Here is a 25306-nt window from a genome sequence, read left to right as displayed (position 1 = left end):
CTTTCTACATATTTACATTTCTATTGAAATTTTAAAAATCAGCTTACAAATACCTGCGCACCCCCCCCCAGAACCGTTTTATTAGAATTGCATCAAACTTGTCAATTGAAGAAAATTGATATGAATTTGTCAATGTGTGCATATGCGTGTACACTCAGGGCCAGCACACTGTCCCTGAGCTTTTTTTGCTCAAAGCTTAGCACTCTTAGTACTCTACCACTTGAGCTATAGCTCTACTTCCAGCTTTTTTTGGGGTAGTTGATTGGTGAGTCTACTTTCCTGCCTATGCTGGCTTCCAACTGCAGTCCTTAGATCTCAGCCTCCTCAATAACTAGAATTTGCATTGGCTTTTAGTTTAGAGCTAGCTCAGACATGAATACTGCAACATGCCTTTTCCTGTTTCTCAAGATTTTTCAATGCATTCATCAGGTTTATTTATCACAGTATAAGCAGACTGAATGATCTGGCTCTGATGAAACTTTTTTAAGAGCTCTTGGACATTCTTCTCTATTTAGCCTTGTGGAGTGACATATCCCATGTATGCAAATTATTATTTATCCAGAAACTTAAGAACTCTTTCTTCGTCCTTTGTGGTACTCTGCCTTGTAAATTCTAGCTATTATTTGTCCAGGCATGGTAATAAACATCTGTAATGCTAGCAGTTGGGAGGCTTCTGCAGACAAATGAGTGAGTTGCAGGTCAGTCCATACTACATAGTGAGTCCTTGTCTCAAATAAATAAATGAATATATATTGTGTTTAGTTTTCTGCTTGTTTTTAATAAGAGAACAATTCTGGATCCTGTTTTTGCCTCAAGAGCAGAAGTCAGATTCTTTTGCCTTTCTTTTAATAGATGTTTACAATGGATGGAGAATTTTAAGTTATCAGCTTTTTTTTTTCTTTTTTCACTTTCAGAGTCATAATTTCAATCTCTTCCAGCCTAGATATTTTCGTTTTGAAAAAAGCTAGTGTGTATCGGTTTTACAAAAAGGTTTCATTATAACATGTCCATACATGCATATAATGTACTTTGATCAAATTCACCGTTAATCTTTTTTGAACCTTTAAAATTTTTGAAAATTTTATTTTATATTTATATATTTATTTTGCCAGTCTTGGGGCTTGGACTCAGGGCCTGAGCACTGTCCCTGGCTTCTTTTTGCTCAAGGCTAGCACTCTACCACTTGAGTCACAGCGCCACTTCTGGCCATTTTCTATATATATATGGTGCTGAGGAATCAAACCTAGGGCTTCATGTCTGTGAGGCAAGCATTCTTGCCACTCGGCCATATCCCCAGTCCTCTTTAAAATTTTTAATTTTTTTAAATTTTAAGTTGTTATACAAAGGTGTTTCAATTAACATGTCAGTTTATGAGTAAAATGCATCTTGATCAGTTTCACCCCTTGCATCATTCTCCATCTTTCCCAATCCCACCTATCCCCTGAATTTTCCTATTTCTATCTTTACATACATACATAGAATATTATGACTATCTCTCCCACCCTCCTCTCTTCATTCATCTGTCTCCCATGCCTTGATTTTTTAGTTTTTTAGTTGGGGGTTTGAAATCAGGGCCTTCAGCTCTCATTTAGCTTTTTGGTCATGTTTGGCTCTCTGCCACTTGAGACACACCTCTAGTTTTAGATTTTTGCTCACTAATTTGAAATAAGAGTATATTGAATTTGTCTGCCCAGACTTGCTTGGGCCACCAGCACCCAGCTTTAAGCAGTTTTTAATGGTTTTCATTATTTTATTTTCTTACTATAGTTTCATATATCCATATGGAATACACCAATCATATCTATCCTCTTCCCCCTCCTATCCTTCCTCCCTCTCCTGTTGTTTCCTAATCCCTCAAATTGTGCTATTTTATACTCTTTTTTTTTTCTAGGTTCTGAATATCATCATTAACATGATAGTGTCCAGTTTCACCCATTTTTCCTGAAAATAGTATAATTTACTTCTTTATGGCTGAATAATACTCCACTTATTATGTATGCTTTATGTATATTCTTTATACATTCATAGTTTATTGGGTATTTAGGCTGATTGGACAGTTTGATGATTGTGAATAGAACTGCTATAAACATGGATATGAAGGCATCTCTACTATAATGTAAACTTAGGTCCCTTCAGATTTATTCCCATAAGTATTATAACATGATTATATAATAGCTCTTTTTAATTTTAGTTATCCATACTGATTTCTGTAGTTTTGTGGCTTAGATTGTTTCTGATGAGAAGTTGGTGGCAATTCCTAGTATTATTTACTTACTACAATGTGTCTCCTTTTCTACTCTGGCTACTGCTGTTCTAAAGTGTTTGGGTTTGTTGGTTTAGTTAGTTGAATTTGTTTTGTTTTGTTTATTGCAATTTTATTAATTGTAGGTCTAGCCTAGTCTTAATACAGAGGCATACCTTCACTGGGCTTTCCATTGAATGCGTGAGGTAGGTGTTCAGCCAAGTCTTTATGCTCTGCTACTTAGAACTTTAACATCTTCCAGATCTTTGCAAACTCAGGTTAGCCCAGCTCATACTCCAGTTGTTCTTTCCCCAAATATTTTTGTACCTATCTTGTGAATATGTACTTCAGTTTCCAGGAGACATACTGCTTTAGAGTTCTGAATTTTTTTCTATGGCAGTACTCAGACTCAGACTCTCAAATCCCAACAGCCTTAGTGGCTTCAAAATTTAAGCACTACTACAACTTGGTGAGATGTTCTTTTTTCCTTTTTTTCTTTTCCTTTTCCTTTCTTTAAAAAATTTCATTTCCGGGCTGGGGATATAGCCTAGTGGCAAGAGTGCCTGCCTCGGATACACGGGGCCCTAGGTTCGATTCCCCAGCACCACATATACAGAAAACGGCCAGAAGCGGCGCTGTGGCTCAAGTGGCAGAGTGCTAGCCTTGAGCGGGAAGAAGCCAGGGACAGTGCTCAGGCCCTGAGTCCAAGGCCCAGGACTGGCCAAAAAAAAAAAAAAAATTTCATTTCCCTTTCCCTTTTTTTTTTTCTCCTTTCTTTTCCTTCCTTTTCTGTGTTTGTGCCTGTGTGTGTCTCTGTGTCTGTGTGTCTGGTACCAGGGTTTGAATTCAGGGCCTTATGCTCTCACACAACTTTTAAAAAAAAAATTTATTATCAAAACTGATGTACAGAGAGGTTACAGTTTCATACATTAGGCATTGGATACATTTCTTGTACTGTTTGTTACCTCGTCCCTTATTCCCTTCTCCCCCCTCCCCCTTTCCCTTCCCTCCCCCCATGAGTTATTCAGTTCATTTACACCAGTTTTGCAAGTATTGCTTTTGTAGTTGTCTATCTTTTTTTACCCTGTGTCTCTCAATTTTGTTATTCCCTTTCAATATCCTAGTTCTAATACCAGTATACACGGTTCCCAATATACTCAGATAAGATACAGAGATAGTGTAGGTACAACCACAGGAAGGGGATCTCACACAACTTTTTCTCTCATGCTTGGCCCTCTACCACTTGGGCAACACCTCCACCCTTTTTTGTTAGGGTTATTTTTGAGATGAGGTCTCACTTTTTTTCCTGGGCTAGCCCAGACCTCAATTCTCCAATTTATGCTTCCTGCCATAGCTGGGATCACAGATGCATGCCATCACACCCAGTTTTTTCTGCTGAGATGAAGTCTCGAAAACTTTTCTGTCTGGACTGGCCTGTAACTATGGTCTTCCTGTAATAGCTGGAGTGACAGCTGTGCACCACTGTTCCAAGATACTGATTAAGATGGAGTTCCATGAACTTTTTCTCTGAGGTAGCCTCAAACTGTTATCCTCCTTTTCCCTGAGTAGCTAGTATTATAGATGTGAGCCATTGGCACCCAGCTAGAAGTTTGGTTTAATTTTCCTTCTTTGTTGTATTCTTTATTTTTATTTCTTCTCCTGCCTTTGTTCTATGTGTTGTTTGTTTGTTTGTTTTGATGCCAGTACTAGGGCTTGAACTACTAAGGATCTGGGTTCTGCTCCTGAGCTTTTTTACTCAAAGTTGGCACTCTACCACTTGAGCCACATCTCCACTTCCAGCTTTTTGGAGATAAAAGTCTCATAGATTTTCCTGCCCAGAACAGCTTCAAACTACAATACTCAGATCTCAGCCTCTTGAGTAGTTAAGCTATTGGCACCAGGCTTCTTTATAAATTTTAAAATACTTTGGAGTATGACTTCGTTTTAAAAAGCATTCTAGCATATCTTTTAATTTTTAAACAATTAAGAGATATAGTAAAGAAATTTTATTGTTTTGTTTTGAGACAGGATCTTACTATAGACCTAGCTAGACTCTGCCTCCACATCTCAAGGTATTGGAAGTACAGGCCTGTGTCACTATTCACAAGAATGAAAGATAAGTCCAATATTCCAGAATTCAGAATTTATGAAACTTATTTTGAACATCATTTCAGATACCTTTCATTGCTAATATATAGAGGGAATGATAAAAATGCAGGAAAAAAGTCTAAAAGGTTAAGGATATGTCATGCTATAGTAGATCTCTCACATAAAAGAGTCAAATGTTGGGATACACTGGCACAACTTTCTAAATGGCAGCTTGGCAGTGTTTAGAATTCTTAATGTTCATGCCTTTTGCCCCAGATTTCATTTTCAGGAGGTACTCTAAGGAAATAAGAGACACACACAAAAATGAGTATATATGTTATTTTTTATGATAGTATTTATTATTCTAAAACATTATAAAACTTGAAATGATTAAATTCTTCTCTAGCTATATAACCAACACTATAAAGCCATTACAAATCATATTTCTTAAAGCTTTTGCATAGTGTACTGCTTATAATAAAAACAGTAACAGTCATGAGCCTTAGCATATTTAAAACTGTAAGAAAAATTTATGATACAGTGAATGAAAAGCAGGATGATACTTTTGTGTTTATTAAACATTTTTTAGAAACAGGATATAAAATGTATTGCCTTTGAATAGTTAGATTCTGGGTGATTTTTCAATCTTATGCTGTTGAGCACTTTTACATTTTCTACAGTTAGAGCATACTATATCATAATCATCAAAAGAACAAAGTATTTCTATTTTTAAAACTTTGATAAAGTTAATTGAGAGGATGAAGAAAAGATTTAAGGGAGTTTTTGTTATGACCTTGATGCTTTTTTTCTTTTTTGCAGTATTATATCTCATATACATTACGAAACGAAGGCAGCTTACCATATTTCATGATGTAAAACTTGGGGTTTCTATCCAATACTTGTTTATGCACCTAAAGAGATTTAATAATGTTTTCTTTCTCCTCCCTACTCCTCCCCTCTCCCCAGTCCTGCTCTTTTTAAGACTTAAAATCTTGCTTTCCTAGCCACTTTTCCTACTTGTACTTCCTTGAAGATGCAGGTGCCCTTATGTTGAAGAAAGAATGGAAATCAGTCTTTGGTTTTCTAAACAAAATATTATATATGCTGTCTCTATCCCTGGGCACCTTAATTATATGGACCTGGTGCTCTTCAGGAAGGCATGATAGTGACAGCTGTGTTTTTATCTACCTGTCAATTGATCTAACATGATATATCTCTCAATCTATATATCTATCGAATATGATAGATAGATCTGTCTACCTATATATATAACATGAAAGACAGATGGTCAGATGGATGGATGGAATGAATGGATGGATGGATATCATGTTAGAAGTCCAGGGAAGATGGTTACACTTAAGAGATAAAGGAATAAAGGAATTTTGCAGTTTATGAAGAGCTATAGACTCCAGGGAGGTACCATTCATACACTATCCATTCATTGAGAAAATGAAGTTAATATAAATATTCTAGAATCTTCTTCAATTATAGTAATTATAGATCCAGAGACAGTGTGGTTGGAGGAATTGATTTCATCCCAACCCAATTTAGAAAGGATTAAACAATATCAAGCCATGGTGGTCTACTATTCTACATTTTTATTGTAAGGCTGTATCTACTGAAAAAAAAATGTGAGCTATGGGGTCATTGATTAAGCTTGCTGATTTGAAACAGTAGTTAGTTCTTTATTATTTTAGTATTAGACTGTGCAGGGCTCTGTAGCCATGAGCAAGTTGTTTTAACCTCTACCTTAAATTTTCTCATTAAAATGGTAATAACTAGCTGCCTCAAGGACAATTGTGAGAACTCAATAAGTCAATCCATGTGGGCTAGCACAGTGCCTTGTACTTTGGTGCCATCCAGTAGTTGTTAAGATTGTTTTCTTACTCTTAGAGACATTAGACCTGGAATTTAAGAAAGGTGCACTTGATCTTTCCTTGCTCCCCAATGATGTTCCTGGGAGCTCTCTTGTCTTAGTGTCAGTGATACTAACACTACCTGATTTATAAGAATATTATTGTTTTTAACTTTAAATGATATAAAGAACTGTGATTAGTTGTTTTTGTTTTGTTTTGCCAGTCCTGGGGCTTAAACTCAGGGCTTGGGCACAGTACCCGAGCTTCTTTTGCTCAAGGCTAGCACTCTACCACATAAGCCACAATGCTACTTTTTCTGTTTATGTGGTACTGAGCGATCAAACCCAGGGCTTCATGCATGTTAGTCAAGCACTCTACCTCTAAGCCACCTTCCCAGCCCTGTGATGAGTTTTTGCAAAGATAGTTTTACTATAAAATCTAACCATTTGGGCTGGGATGTAGCTCTTTGGCAAAGCACTTGCCTAGCAAGTACAACATCCTGGGTTCAATCTCCAGTACAAAAAGAGAAAAGACAAAAAAAAAATACTGTTAAAAAATCTATTCTAATATTTAAGATAAGAATCTGTGTTTTAAGGTCTTAAGTAATGCATGCTTTCCTAATATGACATTTTTAAACAGCTTAATATTTCTTGAAAAACAAAGAATGCTAGATAGCAGATCTAATAAACTTTTTACTTATCCCTGACAACGTTGTAAGGTTTCTGATCTGTGGTTAATATTTCTAATTCATTATATTAGTAGATTATGATTGTATAAGGGATCTGGTTCCGCTTCCTAGTTTTCATATGGACTTAAGAGGAACCAAAGAGAAACTAAGCCAGACAGCTGATGCATCCTAATGGATTCCCTGGGACTATGGAATACCAGTTTAGCAGAGCCCAGGACAGGCAGGCCCTTGATATAACTAAGTGCTCAGACTCTCAGGAAACAAGGAGAATGCCAGCTCTTCCTTTTGGGTGTCATTTTGTCCACATGGTTGTAGGAAGATGGTATTAAATCAAAGCAGCTGTCCTGAAATGCAGACATTCTGAATAAGTCCCTTCTAGAAGGAAACAGTGCCTGCCCTTCTTTCTAGTTACATCCAAATCAAAGGTGAATGGGGGGAAAAAAAGTCTTTTTTTTTTTTTTTTTGTTACATGGAGGCAGTTTGGACTTAGCAAGAATTTTTTTAATGGCAGAGCTGAGAGGAGGCCCTGAACAGGAGCAAATCAGTTTCTTCCTATGTCAGATGAATTTTTCTTCAATGGGAGGAGACATATATGGAATATATATTAAATAATGCTTTTTCTATGTAGATGTTCTGTGGTACTACATAGTCCTTTATTGTTTGCAATCTGGTGTCTAATCATCTCATAAGCTTGTGTTGTCTCCTCGGCTAAGTCACTGAGGAAATCTGTATCATTTTAATCTATCTTTTATGTGACCTTTTGAGTTGGGAATATTTCAAGCATTCAGTAATCAATTTGATTGGTAGGTAAATATTTGTTGTCAGATTTTATATTTAACATAATAGAAATGTTTCACATCCTCAAATTTAAGATTTACATAGGCATTGTTGTTTGAAACTGGACCTAATGCTCCCATATTAAATTTATCTGCAATACACTAAAATTTCTAAAAAAAAATTAGTCATAGTGAGATAGGTAATTTACTTAAATAAATTACTTAATCATCTGATTTTATTTTTATTGCAGTGTAAGAATGACTGGCTTTTAATGTACTGATTTGGCTGTGGTTTGCTTAGTTGGGAGGAAAATATTTTGTGTCTTTAGTTTCAGAGTAGTGCCTCTATGACCAATTTTAGTTTTTGAGCCTAATCAGCATTCTTCAAAGTATATATTTTGCTGTTAAGAGAATTCTAGTGATATAGGACATTCTTACTGGGGTGAGATGGAATCTCAATGTTGTTTTGATTTGCATTTCTTTTATGGCCAGTGATGTAGAGCACTTTTTCATATGTCTCTTGGCCATTCTCATTTCTTCATCAGATAAGTCTCTTTTTAAGTCTCTAGCCCACTTGATGAGGGGGCTATTGGTTCTTTGCGGTTTTGTTTTGGAGGAAGATAATTTTTTTAGTTCTGCATATGGCCAGTAAAGATCTTCTCCCAATCTGTGGGCTTTCTGTTTATCTTGCGAGCTATGTCCTTTGCCCTGCAGAAGCTCTGTAGTTTGATGTAGTCCCATTTGTCCAACCTTTCTTTGATTTGTAGCCTTTCTGGGTCTTGGTTAAGGAAGTTCCGTCCTGTGCCAAGGAGCCCAAGTGTTTCTCCTACTCCTTCCTTTAGTGTTTTCAGGGTGTCTGTTTTGATTTCGAGGTCTTTGATCCATTTGGAGTTGATTTTGGTGCAGGGTGATATATAAGGATCTAGTTTTAGTTTGTTGCATGTGTTGAACCAGTTTTGCCAGCACTATTTGTTAAGGAGGCTATCTTTCTTCCATACTATTGTTTTAGCTCCTTTATCAAAGATTAAGTACGCGTAGTTCTGTGGGTTAATTTCTGGGTCTTCAATTCTGTTCCATTGGTCTTCAGGCCTGTTCCAGTGCCAATACCAAGCTGTTTTTATTACTATAGCTTTATAATACAGCTTGAAGTTGGGTATTGTAATTCTTCCAGCACCGTTCTTTCTGCTTAGGATTGTTTTTGCTATTCTTTATTGTTCTATATGAATTTCAGGATTGCTTCCTCTATTTCATTAAAAAATGGTGTTGGGATATTAATGGGTATTGCATTGAATTTGTAGATAGCCTTTGGCAATATTGCCATTTTGATTATATTAATCCTCCCAATCCAGGAGCATGGGAGGTTTTTCCATTTCCTTAGTTCTGCCTTAATTTCATTTTTCGTGTTTTTAAAGTTCTCATCGTAGAGGTCTTTCACTTCTTTGGTTAAAGTTATTCCTAGGTATTTTATGTTTTTTGAGGCTATTGCAAAAGGAGTTGCTTTCCTGATTTCAGCCTCGGTCTTTGGGTCGTTAGCATAGAGAAAGGCCATTGATTTTTGAGGATTTATTTTATATCCTGCAACTTTGCCAAAGTTTTGGATCAGCTCTAGTAGCTTGGGGGTAGAGCCTGTGGGGTTCTTTAGGTATAGGATCATGTCATCTGCAAAGAGAGAAAGTTTAACTTCATCTTTTCCTATTTGGATCCCCTTTATATTTTCTTCTTGCCTAATTGCTCTGGCTGGGAATTCTAATACATCACTGGCCATAAAAGAAATGCAAATCAAAACAACATTGAGATTCCATCTCACCCCAGTAAGAATGTCCTATATCAAGAAAACTAACAGTGACAACTGTTGGAGGGGATGTGGCAAAAAGGGAACCCTACTTCATTGTTGGTGGGAATGTAAACTGGTTCAGCCACTCTGGCAAGCAGTATGGAGATTCCTCAGAAGGCTAAACAGAACTCCCCTATGACCCAGCAGCCCCACTTTTGGGTATCTATCCAAAAGACCACAAACATAATCACACTAAAGCCACCAGCACAACAATGTTCATCGCAGCAAAATCTGGAACCAACCCAGATGCCCCTCAGTAGAAGAATGGATCAGGAAAATGTGGTACATATACACAATGGAATTTTATGTCTCTATCAGAAAGAATGACATTGCCCGATTTGTAAGGAAATGGAAGGACTTGGAAAAAGTTATACTAAGTGAAGTAAGCCAGACCCAAAGAAACATGGACTTTATGGTCTCCCTTATAGGGAATAATTAGCACATGTTTAGATAAGTCACAGCAGAGGATCACAGGAGCCCAATAGCTATACCCTTATGAGCACATAAGATAATGCTAAGTGAAATGAACTCCATGTTAGGGAAACAATTGTTATATCACAGTTGTAACTACTTTCAACGTCCCATGTGTATCTGTAGCTTCTACTATTGATGATGTTCTTGTATCACCTTCCTGTGGTTGTATCTAAACTATCTCTGTAATCTTATCTGAGTATATTGGAAACCATCTATACTGGTATTAGAACTAGGAAATTGAAAGGGAATACCAAAATCGAGAGACACAGAGTAAAAAAAGACAAACAACTACAAAAGCAATACTTGCAAAACTGGTGTAAATGAATTGAACAACTCATGGGCAGGGGGAGAGAAAGGGGGAAGGGGAGGGGGGAATGAGGGACGAGGTAACAGTATAAGATATGTATCCAATGCCTAATGTATGAAATTGTAACCTCTCTGTAATTCAGTTTGATAATTAAAAAAAATTTAAAAAGAATTCTAGTGAGAATAAATCTGAAACTAATATTGGAAACAAAAGAAGGCTCCTTTATAATAATGGACAATATTGTCATTTCTCTTCTAAGAACCGAGTGAATATGAATATGAAATATCCATCCAAACATATATCTTAATGGTCTTGTTGTCTCAAAAGTTTCTTTTTTATATGGTAGTATTATATTTATAGCAAACTGATATTAAGTATTAATTTTATTCATTCATTCATTTATTTATTTATTGCCAGTTCTGGGGCTTCAACTCAGGACCTGAGCACTGTCTCTGGTTTCTTTTTGCTCAAGGCTAGCACTCTACCACTTTTAGCCACAGCACCACTTCTGGCTTTTTCTGTTTATGTGGTGCTAAGGAATTGAACCTAGGGCTTCACATTTGCTAGGCAAGCAGTCTACCACTAAGCCTCAATCCCAGCCCTGTGTTAATAAATTTTATGTGTGTGTGCTCGTGTGGGAGCTTGAACAGCTTTCTTGATTACAGCTGGCATCCCACTACTTGAACCATGCTGGCATTTTGCTGGCTAATTGAAAATGGAATCTCATAGACATTTCTGCCTGGCTGCTTTTGAACCACAGTCCTCCAGGTCTCAGCTTCCTGAATAGATAGGATTGTGGGTGTGAGCCACTAGTGCCCAGTAGGTATTAATAATCATTATGATTGGTTGAGGCATTGTGTTAACCCACTTTAGTTTGACAAAATATTTGAGATAATTAGTTTAAAGGAGGAAAGTTTACACTCACTTTTGGAGGTCTCAGTGAATGTCAGCTGACCCCCTTGATTTGGGCCTTATGGCAGCATGTCAAAATGAGAGCATGTGGCAGAGCAACCTGTTCATCTCCAGGAACCAGAAACAGAGACCAGAGTCCCACAGTCCCTTGGTGGGCATGGCTTCCAATGCTTAAAATTTCTCACTAGGTCCCACCACCCAAAGGTTTGTTTCTACAGCCTTACAAAGCACCAGCCTCAGAATGGGCTTTTGTGGGCATTAGAGATCCAAAATGTAGCATAGAGTCAGCTGAGATCTGAGGATTGTGGTTCAAAGCCAACCTGGGCAGGAAAGTTCATGAGATTCTTATCTCCAGTTAACCACCAAAAAGCCACAAGTGAAGCTGTGGTTCAAGTTGTAGAGCACAAGCCTTGAGCACAAATGCACTGAGGCCCTGAGTTCAAGCCCCAGGACAGGCCAAAAAAAAACCCAGAAATGCAAAATAGGTTCAGTTTAGGAGAGGTAGGTAAAAGATACCAGTAAGAGAAGAGTAAGTCAAAAGGGAGAGAGTGTGAATTTGGTGGAAAAAGTGCATTGTTACACACATGTATGAAAATAGAACAATGAAACCTGTTGAAATCCCTGGTATAGAGCCTTGAGTTCAGTTCCTCAGGCTCTCTCCTTGAGTTTATTGCTTATGGCTGGCACTCCCCAGTCCAGCTTTTTGCTAGACTTGCTTGCCTTGGCTGGCTTCAAGTTCTCAGCTTCCTGACTAGCTAAGATTACAGGCATGAGGCACCCCATTTGGCTTTGTCTCAAGAAGGGGGAAGGAGGGGCTGGGGATATGGCCTAGTGGCAAGAGTGCTTGCCTCGTATACATGAGGCCCTGGGTTCGATTCCCCAGCACCACATATACAGAAAATGGCCAGAAGTGGCGCTGTGGCTCAAGTGGCAGAGTGCTAGCCTTGAGCAAGAAGAAGCCAGGGACAGTGCTCAGCCCCTGAGTCCAAGCCCCAGGACTGGCCAAAAAAAAAAGAAGGGGGAAGGAGGATGAGTGAGTGAGAGTGGGTTGAATTCGATGGGGTACTCTGTATGCATGTATGAAACCTCTTTGTATAACTTATGGATGCTAATACAAAATAAAGAAAAAAATTAAGTCTCCTCATTCTCCCATCTGTTAATACACACATACTCAAAACACTCACTTTTGAGTCTTAATTTGTAAAAAGATTTAGAAAGTTCTAAGATATGTACTATATACTTTCAAAGGTTTTTAAATTTTTAATTAGCATACAGAAAAATGTAATACTTGGCATACAAATCTATACATTTTAACTCATACATAAATCCACCTTACCACTACCACAGTCGGAATACAGAACCATACTATGACCCCAAAATGCTACCTAATGGTACTTTTTAAAACCATATTCCTATACCTTGGCTGTCTTTTCCTATACCCTACAAGTACTTCTAAATGGAAGTTGTGTGTTACTTTGTGAGATTGGTTACTTTCACTCCCCACAATATAATGCCTTTGAAATTCTTTTAGGTTGTTGAACACATCAATGGTTGATTGCTTTATTGTTCTATTTGCTTTATTGTTCTATTGTATGGCTGCACTACATTTTGTATATTTTCTAGCTGTTGAAGGACACATGTTATTTCCTGTTTGGAGTGATTATGAATAGAACTAGTATTTGTGTACAGAGTTTTGTATCAATATAAGTTTAATCATATGGTTAACATATGTTTAACTTCATAAGAAATTACCAAACTCTTTTCAGAGAAATAGTATTTTGCATGCCTTCCAGTGATGTAGAAGAGCTCTAATTGTTACCTTAGCCAGAATTTAGTATGCTAAACATTTTTATCTATTTTTTTATTTTATTTTGACTTAGATATCTCTAATGGAAAACAGTGTTGAACATGTTTTCATGTAGTTAGTTGAATGAATAACTTTCTTTTTGGTAATAAACTCTCTGCTCAAGTCTTTCCCTCATTTTTCAACTGGGTTTCATGGTTTTTTTTACTGTTGAGTTTTGAGAATTCTTATGTTAGCAGGATGCAAGTCCTGCGCTGGATGTGTCATTGGCCAAGTTTCTCCTAGTCTGTAGTTTGCTCTTCATTTTTTGTCAATGTATTTCACAGAATAAAATTTTTTAGTTTGATGAAGTCAAATTTGTAATATTTTTCTTCGATAGTGGAGTTTTTCATGGGTTTGTTACCTAACCCATATCAAAAGGTAAACATTTATTTTTACCCTTTATTTTCTTCAAGTTTTATGTGTTTACATTTTGCATTCAGGTCTGTGATATATTTTGAGTTCATTTTTACTCAGAGTGTCAAGTTCAGGTTAAGATTCACATTTTTACATATGAAAGGCAGTTATAACACCATTTTTTGAAAGACTTACCTCTTGAAATGTCTTTCCATATTTGCATGTGTCTCTTTCTCAGTTCTTCTGTTTTCATGAATTTATGTGTCTGTACTTCTTCCAGTGCCATACTGTCTTATTGTAGCTTTCTAGTAAATTTTAAAATCAAGTACTATGATTCTTTTAAGTTTTGTTTTATTCTAGTTTTTTTTGTTTTGCTTTGCAGTTTCAGAATCAGTTTATATCTACCAAAAACATGAAAGATGGGGGTTGATCAGAATCATGTTAAACTAATAAATCAAGTTAGAAAAAAATAGTCTCTACTGTGCTGAGTCTTTCAAATCTTTAATGTGACATTTCTCTTACTGAATTTCTATTTAGGCAAGTCTACATGTAAATATATAAAATTTTATTTTGTTCTTTTTGATATCAAGCAAATAGGATTTGTATGGTGCTTACGTTGTGCCCTAGTACAGCAAGTACACTGAAACAAATTTGGGTTTTGAAAACCAATATGGTATCAGAACTGACCATTTCAGGGCTTTTTCTTCTTCTGAGAGCTGGGTTAGCAGCATACCACTGGAGTAGTCTGGAGGAGATTGGAAGCCTCTACAGAAAGATGGCAGTTGAACTGAGACGAGAAATGTAGTCTTTTGCCAAAGGTTGTTTTAAGTAGGGGAGACATTCCAGACAGAACAGCATGTGGAAAAGCACATAGAAGTAAGCCTGCGTGCATTCCAGAAACCCTAATGTACATAAGTTCAATGTTAAACCAGTTAAGATTTGGAAGGAAAGAAAGAGAAATCCTCTTAAAATTTAATGTTTAGGCAAAAATCAAATTAACAATGACATATTAGTATATCTATATGTTAATTGAAATAATTTACATTTTATGCTTCAAAGATTATTCCGAGAATTGTATTTTCTTTTTTTGCCAGTCCTGGGGTTTGAACTCAGGGCCTGAGCACTGTGCCTGGTTTCTTTTTGCTCAAGGCTGGCACTCTACCACTTGAGCCACAGTGCCACTTACAGCTTTTTCTGTTTAAGTGGTGCCAAAGAATCGAACCCAGGGCTTCATGCATGCTAGGCAAGTACTCTACCACTAAGCCACATTCCCAGTCAAGGATTGTATTTTTGAATACTGGTTTATATTGTACTTTCTGATGACAATGTGGAATAGTTTTAAGCAAGCCCAACTGGGGCCTGGGAATCTAGTGAGATGGGGCTTGAGATTATTATAAAAGCTGTAGGTGGGGCTGGGAATATGGCCTAGTGGCAAGAGTGCTTGCCCTCGTATACATGAAGCCCTCGGTTTGATTCCTCAGCACCACATATATAGAAAATGGTCCGAAGTGGTGCTGTAGCTCAAGTGACAGAGTGCTACCCTTGAGGAAAAAAAAAAAAAAAAAGCCAGGGACAGTGCTCAGCCCCTGAGTTCAAGGCCCAGGACTGGCCAAAAAAAAAAAAAAAAAAAAAGCTGTGGGTGTTTACTGGCAATTTTATTTGTACTAGTCATTAATACTCTAGTTTCATTTCTTGATTTTAAGGACTGAGGCCATTTGATAGGGTGATGGATTAGGTAAATTTATAACCATTTTCACTGTTAGCTTTATTCTTACAATATCTAAAAATGGTGTAGTAAATAATTATTAGAGAAGTTTTAATATCTTAATATGCAATCTTTGGGAAATAATTACATGTAGTCCCTTTCTCCTTCTTTCCCTCAGTTCTTCTGCCTCAGCCTCTCAAGTGTTGGGATTGTAAGTATGCACCATGTCCAGCTTCAATTTTTTTTATAATAAAGAATAACCTGTATAGGAGATGAAAAACATTAGATGAAATCTAGGGTTTAAAGCAAAACTACAGTCTTTCAAGCAAGAAAATTGTACTTAGATACAAATGATGTGAGTAACAAATCAGAATGTTTTCTGGCATTGTTCATTTGCAGGCATTTGGCTTTTTCAGAGTCGAGTACCAGTAACATTCATATAGTTTATGATACCAGAGGCACACCAAAACCAATCGAAAATATGAGTATCAGGTTCAAACATAAAACATTCCCTATGATTTTCAGCTGGTAAACTCCAGTATCCCATGCTGCATTTTGGGATCAGCATATAATAGTAATAGTATTTTTACCCATGTTTAAGAATGGTTGAAAAATAGTGGGATTGGGGCTGGGAATATGGCCTAGTGGCCAGAGTGCTTGCCTCTTACACATGAAGCTCTCGGTTCGATTCCCCAGCACCACAGAATGGGCGCTGTGGCTCAGGTGGCAGAGTGCTAGCCTTGAGCGGGAAGAAGCCAGGGAAGGTGCTCAGGCCCTGAGTCCAAGGCCCAGGACTGGCAAAAAAAAAAAAAAAAAAAAAAATAGTGGGAACATTACAGATAAAAATTTGCAAAACTTATATGAGCATTGAAGAACAAAAAAATAATACTATTCCTTGCAAAAAATGTAAAGCTTCTAATAACTTAAGAATACTGTTGTTTTATTTTTATTCTTTGGTAAGGATCACATTAGTACTGTTCAGCTTCTTGTTACTTATGATAGCCACTTGTGACAAAGAACCATAGGTATGGATATATAATAAAATGAAATCTATTTTCAGTTAGTGGTTATGTGTAAACCGTTACTGACAGGCATCAGTTAACTTTAGAAGGCAGGTGTGCTAATCCTTACTATAATCAAGACATCACCAAATTATATATGTTGTACATACTTATCTCCGTTACCTCTCAGACATCATAATCCTTTCTGCCAAATAGCTTCAACATTTACTAAAATCAATATCTTATGTCATAGAAATGTTTTTTCCTCTCTCTCTAAACCCCAGTCCTCACAGTCTCTTAATCCATACTGCTTTGATTGTTTCTGACTAGAATATACATAGAACCATCTGTGGAGTCATATATATATATATATATATATATATATATATATATAGTTATTTAATATGACCAAATCCGAGACTAAAGTTACCTTCTTAGAATGACATGTAAGATCCTTGAATATCTCTTTCAGCCTTTTAAGTTGCTCGTTCTTCTATGGAACCCCACTTGCCTAATATTTCAGCCCTGGGAACCCCTCCCCACTTTTTGATAGGGAGACCTTTTAATGAGTCTGTGCCTGAAATGCTCTGCTCCATGGAGTCATCACGGAAGCAATTTCCAGTTTAGGGCTGAGACTCTTTTGTGTTTGACCCCTGTCTTCTTGGTCCAAAATTGAGGTGGTGTTATTTGAAGCAGAAAGATACAGGAAGGAAGGGGTGGGGGGACAAAACAACAACCAAAAAAGAAAAAAATCTTGGGCTTAGGGCCAACTGTTTCTTAGAAAAATGTTCCAAAATCTTTCACTGGTAGGTCTGCTTCATTTCATTGGCAGATATTTGTCCAGGGCCTTGTACAAGGAAGAGTGAAAAACAGGCTGTTTATTTGTGATAACTCTGTACCATCTAATGACAGTAATGTAAAAGAGATGAAAGAGCTAGGTATGGGATTCAACTAGAAGTCTTCCACAGTTCACCAACAAGAGATAAGTTGTGTGGTGCTTTATATTCTCATTGAGTTAATTAAAATCCCACTTAGGTTGTATTCTAAATTGTTTGCCTTCTCTGCTGGATTGTGGACTTATTAGACTAAGTTTCTCACCTTCAGTATCTTTTTTTTTTTTTTCCGCCAGTCCTGGGGCTTGAACTCAGGGCCTGAGCACTTTCCCTGGCTTCTTTGTTTTTGCTCAAGGCTAGCACTCTGCCACTTGAGCCACAGCACCACTTCTGCCATTTTCTATATATGTGGTGCTGAGGAATCAAACCCAGGGCTTCATGTATACGAGACCAGCACTCTTGCCACTAGGCTATATTCCTAGCCCTCATCTCCAGTATCTTACATAAAGTAAATCTGTTTAGGAAAGGTACAGCCAAAACAGAATGGACCAAAGAAAGAGAAAAGTCCTAGGGTGTAAGAAGCCTCCTGAGTACCCTCTTGATTCTTTATTCCTCTTCCTAGTAGACAACCATTATCTTGAGTTGCCTTTTTTTGGGGGGGCGGGGTCAGTCGTGGGGCATGAACTCAGAGCCTGGGCACTGTCCTTGAGCTCTTTTTGCTCGAAGCTAGCGCTCTACCACTCTGAGCCACAACACTACTTCCAGTTTTTTGGTGGTTATTCCTGCCCCACCTGACTTTGATCCTCAGTCCTCAGATCTCAGCCTCCTGAGTAATTGGGATTACTGGCATGAGCCACCAGTGGTTGGCTGAGTTGCTTTTTGTATTGTACATGTTTTATGTGTGTGTGTATGAACTGTAGTTGGGGGTTTACTTGTCTGATGAAAGGCAAGTTTATTTATAATATCTTTCTGTAAGCATATTTTTGAGATTCATGTATATTGATGCAAGTAGCTCTAGTTTATCATTTTTTCTGTGAAACATTCTATTATATGAGTGTATATCAGTGTATATAATAGATGTCTTCATGATAGCTGCAACTGCGTTTCAAAAATTAGATTCATTAGTCTTCTTTAAGCCCAACTTGCCAGTACTATTCTATCTCTTGTTTCCAACTTGTGAAATATGATACTCTCCTCTTCTAACACTCCCTGTATGTGTAATCAATTCTGAAGACTTATAAATATCTCATATTCATCTCTGCTATTACCCTCCTAATCCAGCTCTAATTTGAACTTCTGCATGCTTGTTCACTGCATTATCATTCTTGCTCTTTCATCATGGCCTAGACTACAAGGGCCTACCTCTGACCCTTAGTCCCTAGGCACTATTGACTTCCGCCCTGTTTGTTTATGCCCTGCTTGGAAACATTTGCTGATGTTATTCTCTTGGCCTAATTCTCTATCCTGATTCATTCCTACACACTGTTCAGAATAAAATTTTTGAAATAGCATCTCCCCAGAAGATTTCTTATTCAACCAGCCCCTAAGCTCTAGGTCATATCTTTCTGTTGACACTGCTCTATACTTTAATTAAATGATTGTGGAGAAAACCTTTTTAAAATAAATTTATTTTTTAAACTTTATTTTATTGTCAAGGATGATATACAGAAGGGTTACAGTTATATGGGTAAGGTAGTGAGTACATTCCTTGTCCTACTTGTTGCCCTTCCCTCATTTTTCTCTTACCTCCCCTCCCTAGCTCCCCCCTCCAGTTGTACAGTTAATTTCAAACATATTGTCTTGTGAGTATCACTGTTACATTGGTTCACCCTGTATCCTTTATCTCACCATGTTTCTTTAGGTCTGGCTCACTTCACTTAGTATTTTTTTCAAGTCTTCCCATTTCATTACAAATGAGGCTATGTCATTCACTCTTTCTGATGGAAGCATAGAATTCCCTTGTGTTTATATACCACATTTTCTTGATGCATACATCAACGGAGGGGCATCTGGATTGGTTTCATATTTTAGCTATGGTAAATAATGCTGCATTGAACATAGTTGTGCTCGTAGCTTTAGTGTGGCTTTGTTTGTGATCTTTCGGGTAAATGCCCCAAAGTGGGGTTACTGGGTCATAGTGAAGCTCTATGTTTAGTCTTTTGAGGAACCTCCGTACTGCTTTCCAGGGTGGTTGAACAAGTTTACACTTTCACCAACAGTGTAGTAGTGTTCCCTTTTGGCCACATCCCTGCCAGCATCTATTGTTTTTAGTTTCCTTGATAATGGCCATTCTAACTGGGGTGACTCTCTATGTTGTTTTGATTTGTATTTCTTTTATGGCCAGAGATGTTGAGCATTTCTTCGTATGTATATTGGCCATTCTTACTTTCTTCAGAGAAGTCTTAGCTCACTATTAATGGAGAAAAAGCCTTTTATGTGATACAATCTGAACCAGTTGTTTGTAAGTCTGATAAAGCAAGAAAACCATAAAACCTGTGGATATTTTACTCTTAACTTTAAGAATATAAACATTATTTATTGGTCAATCTTTTGATGAGGAGCCAACATCTTTTCTTTGAGACCAGTCCAACTACTTACAGACTCTTGCAGAAACAACACTTATAATGGATCATGTAAGATTCCAGTTCCAGTTTTTTAGGCAAAAGAAAATTTTACTTCTTTTTGTCAGTATTGAACTCAGTGCCTTTGTTATTGCTAGGCAGGAGTTATACCGCTTGAGCCATGCCTCCAGCTGCTTGAGTTCATTCTAAGAAGGGCTAAAATGTATAAATGTGAGAGTTTGTAATCAATTTTAATTCTAGAACAATTGAACTTTAACACTTGTTTTCTGCCCTGTGTAACTTTATATAAAACCACGAAATAATAGAACCACAAAAGAATCTCAAGAAGAGCATTGTAAATACCAAGATAGTTGAAATAATTTGATTCATAAGTGAACCAACTGTTCTATGAATCACTATCATCAATTTCTGTTTTCTAGTATTACAGCTGCCAACATACTATATCCACAAGGAGTGTGGAACACAGTAGTCTTTCTTTGCATTAGACTACTGTGTTACCATGTGATCTGCTAACAGTCCCTGGATTAGAAAGATGTGTCTGTAGCACTAAACCAAGTGGTCAGTATTAGCAACTACCTTCTGTGTCCTGACAAATTCATATATTTTCTGCATGTCCTAAGTAGTTTGTGTAACTTGCAAAGAGCAAGATAAGATAGTGTTGTTTCTAGTTTAGTTGTATTTCCTATAACAGTCATATTTTGGATATAGTTTAAATCATCAGAAAAATACTTTTAGAGAACAAAATTTATTTTAGAAATATGGTATGCCGTTTATTATCATATGTAACAGCACTAAACTAGAAGAGACTTGTTCCTTAAGATCACCTAAGTTCTGAGTAATGGTCAGTGCCACTGAAGGGCCCACTGTCTTACTGCCACCAAAGACAATACCTCATCACCTTATTTAGCAGGCAAAGTGAGGTACATTCTTGACCATGTTACTGTAATTCCCAGTGAGAAGGGAAACGAGTGCTTCCTTCAATAGTTTCACATGCCACTTGGATTAATTCATTTTCCCCCGTTTTCTTTTTTGTCTTTAGATTTTATAATCAATGGATAAAGTGGGGAAAATGTGGAATAACTTCAAGTACAGGTGTCAGAATCTTTTTGGTCATGAGGGAGGAAGCCGTAGTGAAAGCATGGACATGAACTCCAACAGATGTCTGTCTGTCAAAGAGAAAAACATGAGTCTGGGAGACTCATCTCCTCAGCAGCAAAGCAGCCCCTTACGAGAAAATGTGGCCTTACAACTGGGATTAAGCTCCTCAAAGAATTCTTCAAGGAGAAACCAAAACTGTGCTGCAGAAATCCCTCAAATTGTTGAAATAAGCATTGAGAAGGACAGTGACTCATGTGTTGCCCCAGGAACAAGGCTTGCTCGAAGAGATTCCTACTCTCGACATGCCCCCTGGGGTGGGAAGAAAAAACATTCCTGTTCCACAAAGACGCAAAGTTCATTGGATACTGATAAAAAGTTTGGTAGAACTCGAAGTGGACTTCAGAGGCGAGAGCGGCGCTACGGAGTCAGCTCTGTGCACGACATGGACAGCATTTCCAGCAGAGCCCTTGGGAGCCGCTCACTGAGACAGAGGTTGCAGGACACTGTAGGCCTGTGTTTCCCAATGAGGACTTACAGCAAGCACTCAAAGCCACTCTTCTCCAACAAAAGGAAAATACATCTTTCTGAATTAATGCTGGAGAAATGTCCTTTTCCTGCAGGCTCAGATTTAGCTCAAAAATGGCATTTGATTAAACAGCATACAGCTCCTGTGAGCCCACATTCAACATTTTTTGATACATTTGATCCATCGTTGGTTTCTACAGAAGATGAAGAAGACAGGCTTCGAGAGAGAAGACGGCTTAGTATTGAAGAAGGGGTAGACCCCCCTCCCAATGCACAAATACATACATTTGAAGCTACTGCACAGGTTAATCCATTATACAAACTGGGACCAAAGTTAGCTCCTGGAATGACAGAAATAAGTGGGGACAGTGCTGCAATTCCACAAGGTAACTGTGACTCAGAAGAGGATACAACCACCTTGTGTTTGCAGTCCTGGAGGCAGAAGCAACGCCAAGTGTCTGGAGACAGTCATGCCCACATTAGCAGACAGGGTGCATGGAAAGTCCATACACAGATTGATTACATACACTGCCTTGTGCCAGATCTGCTTCAGATCACAGGGAATCCCTGTTACTGGGGGGTTATGGACCGTTATGAAGCAGAAGCACTTCTCGAAGGGAAACCTGAAGGCACGTTTTTGCTCAGGGACTCAGCGCAAGAGGACTACCTCTTCTCTGTGAGCTTCCGCCGCTACAACAGATCCCTGCATGCCAGAATTGAACAGTGGAATCACAACTTCAGTTTTGATGCCCACGACCCATGTGTATTTCACTCCTCCACTGTAACAGGACTTCTAGAACATTATAAGGATCCCAGTTCTTGCATGTTTTTTGAACCATTGCTTACTATATCACTTAATAGGACTTTTCCTTTCAGCCTGCAGTATATCTGCCGTGCAGTAATCTGCAGGTGCACCACCTATGATGGAATTGATGGGCTCCCTCTGCCATCAATGTTACAGGATTTCCTAAAAGAATATCATTATAAGCAAAAGGTTAGAGTTCGCTGGTTAGAACGAGAGCCAATCAAGGCAAAGTAAACTCTTCTGACCCCAAAGGGCATTAGCTAGGTCTGCTTTTATGTGCATTAGACAGTATACCTATTGGAAGCACAGTGTCAGTGCTAAGATTTTCACACAGGACGTCAGCTTGGTGAGTGGCCTCTGTCAGTGGCCATCTGCTGTGACACTGACTGACAGTGGTGCCTATTGCAACAGCAGGATAAAGCTAGTCTTCAGTGAGGCTACAGAAACATGTTGGTTTAGCTAGCAGTTTGGTTTTTAGTGGCTGTAATAGTTGAATGAGGCAGCTCTGGGGCATTTGCTATGAAGAGTTCTATTTCTTACCGAAGAACAAATTATTGGATGAGTATTTCAGCAGTGTGACTAATGTTTTAAATTATTTTTTCTAAGAATTTTTCTATAACCTTCCAAAGTAGTGATGTTTGTAGTTATCATAAATCCAGCTTTGAAAGTCCAAAAACAAGCAAATGAATAAATAAGTAGACTGCCTCCCTTTTAGGAAAAAAAAATGCAATTTTCTGGCCACAAGGGCATAGTGCAGTTCACTTAAGTGTGGATGTAGTTTATTATAGTTTCCTTTTCTCTTCTGCAAAAGGTACTGTTAAGTAGACCAGGTTTTCTAAATAGTTCTTAAAATTTCAGATTAGAAAGATAATAGTTGAATTTTATTTAAAGGTCCTTGGTATTGATTTTTTAATAAGGCTTCAACTTAAAATAGGCATTTGAAATAGCTGCTGCAGTGTGTGTGTGTGTGTGTGTGTGTGTGTGTGTGTGTGTGTGTGTGTGTGTTAATGTTAATATGAGGTCTAAATGTTGTTTCATTAAGGTTGGGTCTTTTCCTATGTCCATAACAAGGTTGTAAACTATGAAGAAAATAAGACTAGAAGATGCCCATACAAAGTCAGACAATAGTAACTAACTACAATGGTTGTTGCTGTTGAGATTTGTTAAATGATAATTAATGATTTGAATGGCAGTATTTATCTCTTTGTTGTAAGCTCTCATAGCTGAATTGCTTAAGTATAATTTATAGAACTTCAGTGCAGTTCATTCTTAATGGAAAATCTGAAACCTAAATTGCAGATTTAAAGGTACTATACAACCATTGTATTTGTAAATAACTTTACTTAGCACCTTTTTGTCATTTAGAATAGTATATGATACAGTTTGAGTGAGTGCTTTGGGAAGTATTACCTAGTTCTAGTGTTTGCTTCTTAGTATTGAACTGACTCTTCAGTTCTGTCCTAGACACTTTGCACTACAGTAGCCAAATCCATTCTTGTCTTGTTATTAATGTGTTCTGTGCTGCTGGTGAGTGCTTCTTAGTTTCCGTACCAGCTGCTACAGAAGGTTATTTTATATCCTTATGGCTATTGCCAAGGCTACAAAAAAGAAAAGCTATATTTGTATGCAACACTAATCCTTTGACTGCTAATGTATGTTTCTGCTTGCTGTGCCTTGTTATGGCTGCTTCTTTGTGCTAATAAAGTATGTTTGGTGTCCTTGTATATCTGCTGTTTTATACATTTGCAACAGTTTTCTCTTATACATGGAATGGTTTGGGTTTTTAAAATTAACATTACCCGACAACCTATTCTCTAGTTAATACAGAATCATGTACAGTCTAATACTGACTTACAGAATAAGCTAACTCTAATGCTCTACATCTTTCTAATCCTAATCTGTAGTTACTGAAATTACCATATAAGTTTAGGTAACAACAGAAAATTCAGAGAAATAAAAAAACCTATTGATTTCTCTGCCTCTAACTGAAAGATTGAAACTGTCAGTGAGGTTATTTTAGTAAATGAATATTTATAGCATACAACTGCATCAGAAACAGGTTAAGTGAAGTCTTGTGAACTAGTACTACATCAGCACTATTTATTGGTTTGGGGACCATTTTAATTGATAATAGATGCCCAAAATATAGAACTTTAACCAAAGACTTGTCCATTTTAATACAAAATGGGGATTAAAGGGACTTAGAATTTCTGCTTTTTCTAATAGAAGTCCCTGAAGAACATATACCAAAGTGTTTGAGAACTTCACCCAAACCTACTTTAAAACGTTATGTGCAATTAAGTTGTTTGACATAATTATATTACGTAATTGTTGGGTCTGGTTTCTTGAGCTTATAATGTACCTGGAAAATAAACCTCTTAAGGAAAAAGAAAATCCCTACTGATTATTGAAGGACTATATATGCAAACAAGATGGTGTTGTAAAGAGGTAACTTGAAACTCCAAGAAAGCACTTGATGTTTTTATATGCTTGTAGCAAATTGATGTTCTAACTGTAGTTTTATAGAAAGTATTGATGCTTTTATGTTTTTCAGAACTTTCATATGTTAAAGCAAATTGTTTGAATGTGCAACTATTTGAGTTTATGTAAGCATGTATACACTGTGCTAAAAGTCATGTTTCAGTTTGTGTATAATAATATGCAACTTTTGGTTTAAGTTTTTTTCTTAAAACATTAGTGGCTTATGTTTTAAAAAGAAAATCACCAGCATGAAAGTGCACATAAGTCTATAGTCACTGTGTCTTTTTCTGAATCCATTGTAGTCTGTCAACTAAATTTGTGTCTTTATGGTCCTTTTGAAGTGCATTTTACTACAAACCAAGAAATTTATTAGAAGGTTTGGCAAGTTTTCATAGGGAAGGATTGCTTTGAGTTACATCCTCATTCTTAATCTTATACACATACACACTTATGCACCTCTATCCCTCTTTCTCCAGCTCTCATTTTCCCTCCCTTCTACTTCTCTTTCCATTATAGGTATACATAAATAATGTGTACATTTATATACACATATGACATTTATACATATATACATGTTTATGATGATAATATTCAGACATCTGATTTAAGATCATTTGGAACCTTATTCTATCTAAAGAGTATTCCTAGGCCAATCAAATTTATTATCTGCTCCTAAAGATTACTTGGTTTTATCTGTACTGCAGTCATTTAGTCAAAACAATTTGTCAGCATTTTCCTCACAGTAAAAGACTTCAGAAACAGGTTGCTCTAAACATATTAAGAGTCATAATTAAATGTATATTTCTTAGACCAAAAAAAAGACCCAAATTACTATTCTCCACAAAGCAATCTGGTCTTTTAGAAGATTTACACAAGACTGGTTTTTAATCATAAAACCA

The 25306-nt window shown here is 37.2% G+C and overlaps 1 protein-coding gene across 7 annotated transcripts in view; it reads left to right on the top strand.

The window, feature by feature from the left end:
• The window catches only part of Socs5 (suppressor of cytokine signaling 5), a 39153-nt gene extending 14414 nt beyond the window's left edge, over window positions 1-24739 (top strand). For 3 of the 7 annotated variants that reach the window (XM_048352987.1, XM_048352982.1, XM_048352986.1), the window contains 2 exons: window positions 4271-4357; window positions 20538-24739. In XM_048352987.1, the coding sequence (XP_048208944.1) occupies window positions 20550-22160 (1611 nt within the window). In that variant the 5' untranslated portion in view covers window positions 4271-4357; window positions 20538-20549 and the 3' untranslated portion in view covers window positions 22161-24739. Of the gene's footprint in view, window positions 1-4266; window positions 4358-5610; window positions 5672-20537 lie in introns of those variants that run through there. The other 4 variants (XM_048352988.1, XM_048352985.1, XM_048352984.1 and 1 more) reach the window with 3 other exon arrangements.
• The last annotated feature ends 567 nt before the right edge of the window (window positions 24740-25306 follow it).

This window comes from Perognathus longimembris, chromosome 8 (genome assembly GCF_023159225.1).
Source record: "Perognathus longimembris pacificus isolate PPM17 chromosome 8, ASM2315922v1, whole genome shotgun sequence".
NCBI lineage: Eukaryota > Metazoa > Chordata > Mammalia > Rodentia > Heteromyidae > Perognathus > Perognathus longimembris.
The sequence above is the reverse complement of the archived record's forward strand: the minus strand, read 5'-3'. Positions and strand labels throughout refer to the sequence as shown.